At 39.6% G+C, this 15,257-nt stretch overlaps 1 protein-coding gene across 6 annotated transcripts in view; it reads left to right on the top strand.

Annotated features, from left to right (window-relative positions):
* SATB1 (SATB homeobox 1) overlaps window positions 1-15,257 on the top strand; it is a 93,669-nt gene that overhangs the window by 53,554 nt on the left and 24,858 nt on the right. For all 6 annotated transcript variants that reach the window (XM_086742642.1, XM_086742640.1, XM_086742641.1 and 3 more), the window contains 2 exons: window positions 4,089-4,301; window positions 12,773-12,928. In XM_086742642.1, the coding sequence (XP_086598768.1) occupies window positions 4,089-4,301; window positions 12,773-12,928 (369 nt within the window). The remainder of the gene's footprint in view (window positions 1-4,088; window positions 4,302-12,772; window positions 12,929-15,257) is intronic.

Raw genomic sequence — 15,257 nt, 5'->3', positions numbered from 1 at the left:
TTCATTGCCTTTCATTCATATATAATGCCTTTTCTCATACGTGAAAACTTCTGTGTATTTAGGACTGTGCTCATGCTAATTCTGGGCAATTGCTATTTCGAGGGAGAGCACTTGGATGCAGTAAACGACTCCATGTAATTTTAAAACAAAATCTAAGTTTACGCAAACCACTTTCTCAGGCACTTTTTTTTTTCTTCCACTTTGTCTTTGGCACACTTTATTTTCCAGTAAAATGAAAAATGAAGATGGATTATTCAAAATTGATAACAGTAATGGACCATCATGTAATGTTTTATTGAATTTGAGTTCTGTAAATTATGTGGTAGGGAGAAATTTGCCTGCTTAAGTATAACAGAAATTGCCACTGTATTCATATAATTCTTCGTAGTGTAATTTAAGAAAAAGCACACTATCCATATCACTATTGAATAAAAGGTAAAAAGGTGCTATTACACTATCATGACAGCTCTCCTCTTGCTCCTAAGCGACACAGATAAATGTGTCTGCTTATAACTGACTTGGCGGGGATCCAGGCTTGTGGGTGGAGTTTGGGAATCGTCTTCCACCTGGACACGGGATGGGAGCACCCTGCAGTGGAGGGGGATAGCGTTCAGGGATGTGCTGCGTGTTTCGGGGAGGTTTGGGCAAATTGCGTTTTTCTTCTGGGAGCTTTGAAGTTCTATCAGGCTGATAAAATCTGTTTGAATCTGTGATTACGTTCAAAGAGGAGACAAACTGGGGGCCAGACAGGCAGTGTTTTTGTTCATATTGGCAGACACTTTGGTTTATCTCCATTTTAAAGAATTCATAATTAGCTTTTGAAAGCCCTGATAATATTTATTGAACATTTTTGTGCAATTAGTAATGAATTATACTTGTGATTACATGTAAACTTCCTTTAATTCAATGGGACCTGGTAGCATTTTAAGAAAATCCATTTCCAGTACGAAAAGAATACAAGGGAGGAACAGTGAAGAGGACTCTGAGCCTAACAGTGTTTATAATCTCTAGGCAAAACAGCATTTAGCTTTTATGAAACCTGAGGTACGGTACCAGGAGATCACACCAAGACTTGTCTCTTGGCAAACCAGTTCAAGCCTGGTAAAACGAGCAGTAAATCTCTGCGCATCGGCGTGGGGCAGGATGTGAGAGCTGATGTTTTCTTTCTAGGATTTTCCCAGTTTACATCTTGTCTGACAATCTTTAGCTGAAGTTTTGTGCTCAGAAAATTAAGCAGTAGCGATGAAGTAATATTTGAAGGAGGCAAACTGTGTTGTAAGACTTTGCCTGCACCTGGTACTACACCTTATTTTTCATGTTATTTCTTCACATGTTCTGACCTTTAGGTTCAAAGCTCGTAGAAGTAAACACCTTCTTTTTGCCTTCTCCCTGTTCTCTCATCTCCCCTCCTCTCTCTGCATCTGTGTGCTCTGCTCTGCTCCCAGCTCAAGCAAAGAGTAATGGTAGTAATGGGGGAAGGAGAGGGGAATGAATACTTAATGGCATTTCTAATTACCAAGAGGTGTCCTGCAGCAATGGTTGTACTGACAAACACAGGAAAAATAAAAAAAAAAACAGTTTTCTTTGTTTACTTATTTCACTGAAGGAGGGGAAGTTATACAAGAAAAACAACCTTTTCTGCTTTTTTTAGCTGCCCACTGTGTAGCAAGGGCTTATAAGAGCAAATATTTTCTATTATGGGCTAAAGTATTTTTCAAGGACATTTCCTGTGTCTGACAGTGGGCTGGCTGTTACTAAGAAGTCTCCTCACCTGCCAGTGATCATACCACTTGAGTTTAGTTTTTCTTCTTTTTAATCCTGGTGCGGTTGTTTTCAGCACAGTGGCAGTCAGAAATCGCATGTGTTTACACCTCCATTATACATCCTGTGCTCGGCAGACAGATTTGCCTTGTCTCCAGTGACACAAAGTAATTTTTTGCCTCCCTTGGAGGATGGGTTGTGTTACACTACCACTGACAAACAATAGCAACTGCGAGTCTGAGTTCTTAGAAATAGAAAAAAATTGGTAGACAAGAATGTAATTCCCATATTTGCTAATAAGTAAATTTTTTTTAGACTAATCATTAAGAAAAAATTTAAAACTTATAGTCCACCCAGATGCCACTTTTGTCTGTAATTCATTTATTTGCCTTCTGAGTAATTTCTGACTGGATATAAGAAAATAGGAGGGATGAATAATACTGGTAAGAAAGCATCTGCCAGTATTATTAATTTTTTTTAATCCTTGTCCAAAGTATTTTTCATGCTTAGTGCTGGAAACACTGTATTTTCCATCCCATTGCCCTCTTATGTGTGCAGGCACAGACAGGGCCATGAGGACCACACTGGCCCTGGTGTAGAGGTTTTCACCTCCATCCTCATTGTCCCTGAGAGATGGAGGGGCAACGGGGCAGATGTAGAGCTCAGAGCCACACAAGGTGGGCTCTCACTCTGCCTAAGCAGAGTGAGTCTGCTGCAGCACCTTCATAGGGTGCTTTTGCCCAATGGGATAGGACCTTTGGGAGAGGTGACAACTTCTGTAGGTGCTGTGAGTATCAGACTTCCCTACAGAAGTGGCAGGAGCTGGTGCTTGGGCAGTAGCTTTCTGTAGCACTCCCTTAGGAATGGGTAACTTCAGTCAGGATTGCCTCTCTCAGTTTTAACTCTTTTATTGCCTCCCTCCTCCACCACCCTTCACCCCTCCGTTACTCCAAATAACTTATGGCAGTTCTTTAGGAAGAGGAACACTGGGTTTTGTTGCTTCTTTAAAATCACATCCACGTTCCCTCGTTACGCTAGCGATAAAAGCATGTCATACCAACCCTCTCCTTGTCCCAGCATGGCAACAGCATTTATTCTAAAAAGAAGTTCACGTTTGCTTTTGCAAAAGTTAGTTTTCTTATCACCACCTTGTTACTTCAAGACAGTAAAGCATTTTGTATGCCTGACATGTTTAAAAGGAGAATTTGGCATGGGGGGGAGATTTGAAGAACCTGTTGACACTGAAGTTCTAGTTGCACTCTCAGGTTCATAAATATTTCATCTTTCAGAGTAATTAGATGTCCCAGGCCGCCAGGCCTGCTCCATTGCTGAGAACCAAGATGAAGTGATTACGTAGGTAACCTGGTGTGGCCTGTACAAGCTACTCACAGCGTGATATCGTCTGCAGTCTGCCCATCTTTGGCTCACTGCTAGGGATGCCCTGTGCGTTGTTTTCCCTTGTTCCCCAGTGCTCACTTTTATCTGTCCTTGCTGGACTCAAAAAGTGGTCAAAGGATGGCAATGGTAAATGGACTTAGGAAACGGGACCTGCACAGCAGGTGCTCAAATAAATAGCCCAGGCGATGGACTGGGTAAGGGTAGGGTTGTCCTGGTGAGAGGATAGGAGTGGTGGAAGGAGGAGGAGAGGAAGCATCCAACAGTGAGTTTCCTCACTTGTTAAACTCAAATATACAACTCTCAAAATAAAATATTGACTTATACAAAATACAGACCCGAGTCAGTTAAGCAGTACTTAGGAACATTGTGAGTTTATCGTCTCAGACTGGTTGTGAAATATCACTTCCTTTCAAAGAGCTGTTTAAGTTGCTAGAAATGTGGAAAGCCATTTTTTTTTAGGTTGGCTATTGTCGTAGTTCAGCCCCGATCAGGACCAGACTACGCAGTCTCTCTCTCACTCCCCCCACAGTTTTGTCTGGGAAGCCTGAGAACCCCCCAGTGTCATGCCTCTGGATTACCTATATTTCACTTATTCTTAACATCTTTTGATTGTCGACTGAGAAAGATTTCATGGCAAGTTAAGCCAGTAAAAGGAAGGAGAGCTATTAGGCAGATTCAGTTTATGTTGTATATAAAGCAGATGCTCAATGAAATTAAGGGGACAACTGAGGCTTTCTTCTCTGCTACCTAAAATGCCATTAATCTATATGTATGTGGAGTGAATACCGCACTCGCTGCTCTTGTTCTCAGCTCAGTGGAAAGAAGAAACAGGACTTGAGAAGCAGTGGCTTTGCAGGGCACAGTTCTCCAGGCGCTCACTTAGGCTCACTCTCCAGCTTATTTTTTTTTTTTTTTTCCCCTCCCTCCAGGGCTTGCTCTCAGAAATCCTCCGAAAGGAAGAGGATCCCAAGACTGCCTCGCAGTCCTTGCTGGTAAACCTTCGGGCTATGCAGAACTTCTTGCAGCTGCCAGAAGCCGAACGAGATCGAATTTACCAGGACGAAAGGGAAAGGAGCTTGAACGCAGCCTCTGCGATGGGCCCCGCGCCTCTCATAAGCACACCGCCTAGCCGGCCTCCACAAGTAAACTGCTCTCTCTGTCTTTGAGATTTGCTCCTTGTGCCTTCTCACTATCCTGCTGGGTGATACCTTTCTTAAAAAGAGGAAAGCTTTTACTGCTGCGTTTTTCGAACGCTCGTAGAATCATTATTTGCAGTGCATATCGCAAATTAAATTTAAAAAATATAATGGATGATAGTAGCAGTTTATTACTACCTATTTTCTAATTTTGAGATAAATTCTATCCATTATGGCCTGTACAGTGTTTTTGCTCATTTTATTGAGATACAAGCTTTACTTGGCCTGGAAGATGCTGGCTTTTTTTTTTCCTGTAATTCTTGGATGTTGGTTTTAGTGTTAGAGGTTCAAATAGGGATTTTGAAGGATTTGGACTACTAAACTGAGTGGGAATAAAAGCAGAAGTATGAGTACATCGTATTACCTTAAAAACTATCTTCCAGAAAACAAACAGATAAAACTAAAGGGATAGGGGAAAGAGGACTCCATCCCAAAATGCTGGGCACACTTTCACCAGGTCAGGCTACTGACAATTGAATAACATAACAGACTTGCTGTAGCTATCACTCTGAAAGATTTGGATATGTTCATTAAAGCTTCATTCAGTATTTGTTCAAATGAAACTTCTTTTGATTTCTCTAAAATCTAGTGGGGCTATTAGTTTAATTCTCCCCAAATTATGAAGTTTGATAGAGTTGGATCCAGAAATTCAATGGGATAGTCCTTGTGTCTATCAAGGAAACTCTGATGCTGGTTTTAGGGTACGTGAAAAATACAGGTGTAAGCCATAGGAATGCATAGGGTTTCCACAAAGAAGAAACGTGGTCGTGAATGAAACACTCCAAGAAACTGTATCTTTTCTGAAAGACTCTGCATTGCTGTGGCTCAAGGTTGTACCAATGCGAGGACAAAACAAACTGATAGGCAGATATGTGGGAATCATGCTGTATACACAGTCCAGATTTGCTATACAAAGCAAGGCTTTGGGATGGTGGGAATTTTGTGATGGCTGGTTTTATAAACACAGAGCAGTTTTTTGCTAGCTAGGCTTAGATTTGTGTCTATGACTATATTCCATACCCATTCTGAATGCTATAAATTCCTCAAGATTATTTTTCTAATTTTTCTGCAGCTAATGGGTACTAAGTACCCCACTGAAGTAATGAATAACAAAATTGTAGGAAAAGGGAGGACAGAAGATCACTTTGACCTGCTGCAGTACTTTTCACAAGAAGATAAAACATTTTTAGCAGAAAGAACAGACTGTGCTAATGGTCTAGTTTTGTTATCATTAACTGAGTTTAGTCTGTGAAATCCACTATAGATACTCTTCAAGATAAAGGATGAGAACCTATTTACATAGTAATGCTTTAGTGGGAAATAGTTAAATATAGATAACTGTGTTTAAAGTAACATTTGAGTTTGGTTTAATATCTGTACCTGCTCCCACAGCCCAGGTAATTCAGAGCAAAGGGTAACCCTCCTTCTTAACTTATCTCTTTCTGCCAAGGTAATGTCTCACTCTGTCTCAAGTGGTCTTGGGCAATTTCACAGCTAAAGAACAGAGTTAATTACAGGACCTTCCAGAAGGATGTCAAGTCAGAGGTAGTCCTCATATTGGTTTTAATTTACGCTTTAAACTGTATAAATTCCTTGCAGCCAGAAAGAAAGTGAGACTTAGGGATTTTCTTAACCAGCAAAACAAACTGTAAGTCCAAATTTAGGGGTTGGAGGCAGGGGGATCTATCTGTCTCTACTATGCTCTTGTTCATGATTAGATTTCATTTTTTTTAAATGGGAGTCAGGAGTATAGTTAACCTAATGGTGACAGTTCAAAGTGGAAACAGCATGCAGTTTTGTTTTGATCCTTTTCAAAAGGAAAACATGTTAACAGGGAAGCCTTACAGACTAATACTTGAGGTCTACAGAACAAACCAGTTATTTTTCTAGTTGTTATGTTGTTCTTTGTCATTCAGCGAAACATACACACTTTACCTAATGGATGGACCGAGGATGTAGAAACCTCTGAGCTGGGATTCTGTGCGACCTTTTCACGTGTTGCCAGAATTACCCACCTATAAACACATGTAGCACTTTTCAGCTGCTACGAGTGTGCAGGGCCCTAAGTTTGAAAATTGAAATATCTGTGTTGGTAACATAAGTACAATACTTAATGCTAGAAATAATAATGAAATTATTTTAGTTGTTGCACTGGCAAGTATAACTTTACAAATTGTAGCAGAAATAAGTTGTAGTCAGGATACTGAAAATTATTAATGCAAACTACTACTCTGATACCCCCTCAAATGTCCACAGTTTGTCAAATATTTCATGCTGAGGAAATAAAACGACGAGTCTCCTTACTACTAAATTTATTATAAGCAATTATTTAAAGTTCACTATACAGGAATAGAGCATAATATTTTTCTAGCTTAGCTGTGAGCTGCTTGGATAACTATTGAAAGACAAAACAGACCGTTTATCCTGACAACAGAATTTACGCAAGAGCCAACATATTTAATATTAAATCTTTAGACCAGCGTAAGATTTGAAACAATTAAACTATGAAACCATGAAAAATGGGAGCTAATATGCCACACATGAAGGTTTATTTTGCAATTGCACGTTATCAGTTTCGGAAGGATGTGAAAATAAACATCCTGAAAAGGATCTATTTTGCATTTTTGTGTTGCCAACTGGTGGCCAGACAGTAGAGCAGACTTAACCATTTAGCAGCTGAGCTTATTCTGTGTGAATTTTGCGTACTGTTGCATGCAAAAACAGAAAGCGTGACCTTGGAGGTCTGATAGGATAGTAGGAACTTACCAAGCATAAACCCTGGTGCCTGAGTTAGAAGGAACTGTGTTGAATTTATCTCATTTTTACAGCATTCTTACATTAGCTCAAGTAGCAACTAGTATCTGGATTGTTTCCAATTCTTTTTTGAAATCCTTTAAGAAGTCCTTTGTCCCCCTTACTTCTCCCTTTCTCTCTGACTTAAACAAAAAAGCAAAATCTTACTTTTTGTTTTTTGGTTTTTTTTCTTTTTTTTTTTTGTAAATTGAAATCATTAGCCTCTAATGCATGAGCTTTTGGGGTACATGTGTAGCCATCTAAGGTGGTCAAGTTGTAAAAGTCTGCTACTATCTTCCACGCTGGTGGACTGAGCACAAGAAGACAGCATGCACAAGAGTTTTTCCCTTGGACGTTGGTCATCTTGCCACCTCCTGGGGCAAAAGCCTGTCTGTCAGGCTCTTTCCTGGGGCAGTGGAGTTCATAAACAATAGCATCTCCATCAGGTAGGTACTGCATGGAGGCATAGTTTAACCTCTCCAACCTAGAAGGAAGGTAAAAAGCTCTTTTCTTGTTCTATTTCTCTTATTATTTTTTTTTCCCTTTTCAACACCTTCATCTTGTAGATCAGCCCACAGAGGTCCTTTCTGATTCTCCCTAAGTCAAATTCAGAGCATGAGTTTATTTTACACATTGTGTGAGGACCAGAGGATGTGGGGATACTTCAGAGGATGCTGGGTGTGGAGCTACGTTCAGGGTGGATGGAGTTCTCCAGGGAGGTGCTAGGGATGGCGTCTCCCTCTCATTGGGGCAGTTCAGGGTGTGGGGTGAAGAGGACTCCCTCCTCCTTAGTACAGCTTGAAGGGAGGGTGGAGACAGGTGTCCCAGATTTTATTTTCCAAAATATTCTGGTTAAAAGTTGTTAGCCATTCTGCAGTTATGAACACTTCCTTCTCAGGACAAGTAGTCTCCGTTTCAGCAGAGCTGGGGAAGAAATCCTTCTTGCCCCCCCTATTCCCCAAATAAAATTTGTCCTAAATCTTGAGGCCCATCATCATCCTATGTAAAAACAGAATACATGTAACATCAAGAGCAGAACATAATTTTAACATGGCAGTGTTTTTAAGAAGTGTCCACAAATCCTTGGTGAGTCATGGTTCTGGGTACTCAGTTGACAAAAACCTTCATTTTCATAAATATAATCCTGGCCTCCCTCTGACTGCAGATAAATTACAGTTCCTTCATGCTAAAACAATTTCTGCTCGGGTCCCAGAGATGGGATATCACTCTTGAAAGATTACTCTTGAGGAGGACACTGCTTTGCTGGTGTTTGAGGACCAGTGAACCTCCATTGCAAGGAACCCTGGATAACACCAGCTCCCATGAAGCTTGGTGGTGGAGCCCTGGAATTCAAATACATGTGCATGCCCTACGTCACCACCAGCAAAATTTCTGGTTTTAAGTCTGCAAAATTTGAGATTTAGGTTGACGGTCTTTGTGCCAAGTTGCATTTTAATGAAAGTAAAAATGCACAAAATAATAAATGCAAGCCACTCACCCACCCTCCCCCCCCCCCACCCCCCCCCCCCCCCCCCCGCAAAAACCACCATGGAGGAGAGTTAATGGAAACCCTGACACTTAACTATAACTGCACTTCCAGGCGCCACTGTAATAATGGAGTAGTAAACCTTGTCCCGATAAAAGCTGTTCTGAAAGCAACAGCATTTATTGTACCTCCTGTGCTATTTGCAGAGCAGAACTGAAAAGTAGTTTGTTTTGCCTGGAATGAACTACTTTATGAATTTTAATGTACGATGTAATATTAAAAGCTAAACCGGGATTAAAGAAGATTTTTGTTCCCAAGCTAAAACAGTACTTATGAGAATGTGTTATAAAAGATTTTTTTTTTTTTTTGTTTCAGTTTCAGTGGGGAAGAAATGAGCTTCCATGTTTGTGAAAACCTTTTCAGATTTGGTTATTCCTTCTGTAACAACCCATCCTCTGTTTAGGAAAATTGAATTAATCCAGAACTTCTTGCTACTGTAATCAGTCTTGATGAGAAGATATATCTGGGCAGGCCAAGAGGGGATGGATGTAGGGGGTGGGTTTTAAAGTATTTTTGAAAGACTAAATTGATTGGTGATAGGAAGATGGCCAAAAGAATTTCTGATTCTCAGTGTGTTACATTTGTAAAATAATGCTCCCCTGTTCAGTTAGTGTTTGCAAAATTTTGTTACTGTAAAAAAAAAAAAAAAAAAACCAAAAAAACTGATCTGTGGTTTCTTTCCTAAACAGAAAATGTGGCTGTAAGTGTGGGTGGGGTGGGAGGTTGTGCTTAAGTGTGGATGAGATGAGAGATTATGTTTTGTTTTGTTTTTCTCTCCAAAATGAATACTTTTTCCACCTCCTCTCCCAAGTCCTGAAGTTTCACCATTGAGGGCTTTTTTGTTTTCTGTTGGATTTTTTTGAGGAGGAGGGTGTTTTTTCAACCTAGCTTCAAACAGCCTCTGTCTTGAACTCAATTCTAAATTCAACACAACAGCCTAGATGCTTGCTATGTATAAATTATGAAACAATTTTATGTATGGATATTCTCCAAGAGGTTAATTAGCATTATTGCATGGAATTCATCAGACCAGAGCAGACCAATAGTCCATGTAGTCCAGCAACCGTCTATACCTGATCTTTGAAGAGAAATTATTAAGAGGCGGGGGAAAAATTTTTATACTTGGCCAATGATGTAAATTGGAGAGGGTATATGGCTGTGAACAACAACTCTTGATAATCCCCAAACCCGTTATTTTAGAGCTTTAAAACATTTATTCTTTTGAAGCTCTTTGGGTTAACATGGCTTTTTGATGCAGATATTAGTGTTTTCTATTGTTCACTTCCTAATTTAGTATCAACAGAAGACAATAGGAGTTTGTTTGCTTGTTTTAACTTTCGTGACATATTGGATGCTGTTGAGTTTGTTGCACCTATATAAAGAAAGATAGATGTGATTTGCCAACCAAAATGAGGATTTTCAGTAATTCCCTTGGGTTAAATGCATATCCATATTGAATTGGACATTGAAAAGTGTGGACCAAGATACACAGTTTATATTATGCCTCCGATGTGGTGTATGAGTCTTGGTTTTTGATGATCTGGGTGTTCACAGCTCAGTTCGGTGTTCTATGAAGTACTGATACAACATGAGGCTGTCTTTGGAAGCTGAGTAGCAGTCAAAAAGGCAGAGGAGAGGAGAGATATTTCAATCAGGATTGCAAAAGCAGTTTCCTTCCTTGGATTTGTGTATGCTACCTGAAAACTTTCATCTTCTTATCTTCCTTTCAGGATCCTCAAAGATTAGTTACATCAGAAATATTTCTTTGGGAAGGACGGAAATAACTTTGCCAAAATGTAAACCGGAGGTCCAAGAAGATGTGTTGACAAAGACATTACTTTTTAATTTTCTACTTTAGCTTAGCCTGATTTTTACATGCAAGCAGAAAAGGCTGTCTCCAGTTGTATATTTAACATCTCCATTGGTTGTCAGTTATCTTTTACCAAGTTCTTTCCATTTAAAGGTTATAAAATTACCACTGATTTTGTAATTTTCAAATGATTTCACTGTATGATGTTCAGGAGATGCACCTGCTCTTGTGGCCCCATGCTGATTTGGCCAGCATGAGGCATGCGTTTTCCTGCTCTGCGGTGGGAAGAAGGGAGGTTCATGGTGCTGCTCTTCACACTACCCACTGCCAGATGTCCCAAATGTTTCTGAGGAGCCGTTGGCCCAGGCTTGGCCATCCTCTGCTGCAGTGTCGCCGGTAAAATGTCGCACTGCAGAAAAGGAAACACCTCACTCCAGGTCATGGCTGCAAACTACCCATTGTTTCCAGATGAAAGCAAATTACATAATGAACTGTATGCCACATTCTGGACTTTTTCTTCATTTTCCTTTTCATTTAGGACTCCTGTTTTCAGACACCAGAAAGTGCAAAATGCCTACCAGAAGGAGGCAGGTGGACACCTTGTTCTTGCTGGTGTTTCACCCCTTCCAGCTGATCGGCATGTACTAGCACAGCTCCTGAAAAGCCTGATAGACAAATCAGACTCAGCAAAAGCAGCATGCACTCCCTGTTTCTGGGCTAGATTATTTTATCTTAAAAGCTTTGTGGAGGATAGTTAACACAAATTGAGCGTGACATTTCTAGGAAAAAATGGGCTGATGAATTGCCTAAGTACATCTCTCACCCAAACCCTTTGACTCTCATATCATGAGACCTGTGACATATGAAAGCACATAGAGAGTGAGATTAGAAGATGAATTATCGTGTTGTCATAATTTCCCTTTGAACCTCAAGGGACTTTAGAGCACAGGAAGATGCTGACTTGCACTGGATTAAACTGATAGTGAAAGTGTGGTTTTAGACACATTCTTAAGAGCAGGCTGAATCACCCTCTGGAAATGCCAAGCTCTGTCCATTAGATTTAGAGGTAGCCTGAATGACTAACCTAGGCTAGATGTGTAACTTCTGAATGGCTAAATTAATTCAGCTCTCAACAGCCTCAGTATGAACCAGTAGGTTTGAATTGAAATCAAAAGGTTTGATTTTGCATCGTCATCTTGTGAGTTCTTGGCAGAAATCCAGTCTTTCCTTTCCTCAGGTCCACTTTAGAATTAGTGGTCCGTTAGGTCCACTAAGCTTGGGCAAGCATTGCAAGAGTAGCTGCTAAAGAAAGATGTCATCCTTAACTATTGAGACTATTGTAGGATAAGCTGAGTAACCTACGTGCTGATTTTTCTGTACCGCTCAACTGACATTGCAGAAACTGCACTGTAGCCTCAGTGGGATGATTCTTGGTGTTGAAACATCACTTCCATCATTTCCAGAGGGTGAAGGAAAGGATAGTATTCTGCACATCATGTCACTAGTAATGTATTTTTTGTTGTTTTCCTTAGTGCTCCAGATACAGCATAGAGGTGGTAGTGTAATCATTCTGTCTTGTAATCATTCTGTCTTGTTTTCATGGTTTTTTTTAACCTAGACTGCAAGAAGAATAAATATTTGATGTATGTAAGTGAAATACAACTAGAATTAATAATTTTTGGAAAGCTCTATCTTGATTTTATGAAAGAGTGGTTAAAATATGTCTTATTCTAAGTTATCATTTTCTTTGAAAAGGCTTGAGAATTAAACTGATAAAATAATATTTTTAAAAGTTAAACCTAAAGCCACAACTTTTCTACATTATCATGGATTTGAGTGTACTGGACATAAGGCATGAATCAAGATGTATCTGTCAGGTTTCTATTTCATTAGAGACTCTTTTATGCTGCACTTAAAATTTTCACTTAATTTGCGTGGGGCAAAGAAGTCATGTAAGGACTCACAAGTCTCTACAAGACTGTTTGACAGGTTTCCACCTAATTTGTTTTATTACATTGAAATTCACAGTGGTCAGTTAATGGTAACTCGTATTTCAGATGCACTCACCTGTTACAATGTGCTGAATTTTCTTGTTTCCCGGTTGCCTGCACCATGGATAACCTGTAATGTTAAGTCTGAAAAGCTGAAAGAATATCAGAGCAAAATTGAATAAAAGGAATAAAATGCAAAAGGGAACTACTCAGGGAGGGAAAGAGAGGAAAATAACTTTTTTATAATGAAAAAGGTCTCATGAAATGTATTTTCTAGGTCAAAACTGCTACTATTGCTACGGAGAGGAATGGAAAAACAGAAAATAATTCCATGAACATTAATGCTTCCATTTACGATGAGATTCAGCAGGAAATGAAGAGAGCTAAGGTGTCTCAAGCACTCTTTGCAAAGGTTGCGGCAACCAAAAGCCAGGTAAAGTTCCCAGGGTGCGACAGCCTCCCTGTCCTGTGTGATTTTTTTTTTCCCCTTCCTCAGTTTTGATCTCTTGCTGTGTGAGTTATGACGAGTGGCTGGTTAGCCAACCAGCCCGGTACCACAACTTGGAGCTCCTTGCTGAGTTCGAAGGTAACCTCTGGTTACCCTTGGCCAGGCAAGGTTGAGAAGCAGCTTCCTGAGAGGCCTCCCTCCCCCTTGCCCACCAGCAAGATGCCTTCTCTGCGTGCCTGAGGGTCTTGCGTGGCTCAGAAGGCATCAGGTTCATTAGTTCCTTCCTGGTGTGGACCTGCAAAAGCTATGTGAGAGCTATATGTATTGCTGCCAAATTAATCTCAAGGCTTTGGTGTTTGGCAGTTACATGCACTGGAAGGAGGAGTGTTGGGGTTCTGTTTTTTGCAAAAATATTTAGTCAGAAACAGGCCTGGGTGCAGCAGACCTGCTGGTGAGGCTCTGTATGGGAGGTGGGGCAGCACTGTCCGTGTCAAAACCAGAAAAAAACTCCAACAAATTACAGTTAAACAAGTTACATCTGAGAAAACATGTATAATCTTTGTGGAATGTGATGGCTGCTTGGTTACCTGTGTGTGTGCATACATATTTATCGCATATTCAGTTTTAAACTTCTGTTGTGTGGGCTTCCTATTCTGTTTTCTTCAACTGAAGAATTTCTGTCAAGCTTAGTGGCAAGAGAGGGAAATCAGCAAGCACTTGTTGGGTGTGATTATTATAAGTGACATGTCTTCTGAGAAAGATCACTGGAGTATGCAAAAACGTTGATTTAAGTGAGAATGCACTCAAAAAGTAAGTAAAGGAAAAACACAGAGAAAAATGGGAAAGACTAGAACCACGATTATACCAACGCTTGAAAGAAATGGTAAAAGGCACCAGTGCTTGCAATGTTGGATTTTCATGTTAGATTAAATGTTAAGTCCACTTAGTCACTATTTCTTTATTTTTCTGAAATTGCTTCATAGAAAAATACGGCATCTTCCATTGAAAGCTGATAATGATCAGTTAGATCAGTCTTTCTTGGGCCGTCAGCATTTTAGTGCTGGTTTTGTTTTTAACAGTCTTTAACTTTTGACTTCTGCATTATTCACGTTTTGGAGTTTACTCCATTTCATTGTACAGAAAGGATGTTATCTCTTAAGTTCTATGCTGTAAGGAGCATTTCAAGGGATATTTTGGAAATGTTATATCAAAGTGATTATACTCAAGCTGTGGACTGTAAAAATTATAGCTTTATAGGCCACATGCCTGTCTACCCTTCAATCACTGTCAAAGTGATAATTTCTACAATAATATGTTTCTTTTATTGTGGGATTCTAAACACCAAGTGCTGTTTAAACATTAAACTGAATTGTTTATGTTAGTGCTGTACTCAGTGTGTCATACATCAGGCCACTATAATCTCCCATGGAATGTAAAAATTCTGTCATGAATCATGGCTTGTATATCAGAAATTACTGTAATTTTGATTGGAAATTACAGGGCTCTTGAAATGTTTCTAATTATGATAGAATGTTACAGCAGATTCCAACCTGCGTGCTCCTCAGATGTCTTTATTTACATGTCAAGACTCTGGGTTAGAAAACTGTCCGTTTTCTACACCTTCCCCTTTCCATTGCAATTCTCTGCAAAACTAAGGTCTGAAGCCAATCTATTGGTCCATGTAACTTTGATCTAATCTGATTTGTGTGATAGTATATTTATTTAAGTGCGTAGTCTTAAGATTTCTAGGTGGGACAGTTCTTCCAATGCTGACTTTAAAAGGGACAGGTAATCAAAGTGAAGCACAAAAGCTTCTAGAGGATGCAATGCGGTCTTTTTAAAGTATTGATATAAGATTTAGGTTCTTGTACAAACTTTACTACCAAGTATAGAAAACCACCAAACATGTAGTTATTTTTCCTTTTATTGTGGAGATTATGCCTATATTCTCAGAGGTTATTTTTCTCCATAATTTAAGCAATGCAATGTTAATTTATGTGTTAAGCAAGCTTTCAGGTCTGTAGTTAGCCAAAGTGCCATTTGTAGTAGAAAGCTGCTTCACACAAGTAACCCCTTAGGTAAATTGGATGTGTTGGGTCTTCTCTAACCGGTTGACTACTAGTCAGCCAATTAATAAGCTTTAAATGTGTAGGAAAGCTATGTATATTAAAGGAAATATATGTATTGTAAAAAAATTCTGCATTGGAACTTCTCAACAGTACAGAGAAATATTGCTTAGGGCAAGAAGTCTCCCTTGCACAAAAAAGAGACTTATTCAAACATATTCTTTAAGAGAACCTCTCTTGAGAGAGGT

This window comes from Chlamydotis macqueenii, chromosome 2 (assembly GCF_036417535.1).
Source record: "Chlamydotis macqueenii isolate bChlMac1 chromosome 2, bChlMac1.mat, whole genome shotgun sequence".
Classification (NCBI taxonomy): domain Eukaryota; kingdom Metazoa; phylum Chordata; class Aves; order Otidiformes; family Otididae; genus Chlamydotis; species Chlamydotis macqueenii.
The sequence above is the reverse complement of the archived record's forward strand: the minus strand, read 5'-3'. Positions and strand labels throughout refer to the sequence as shown.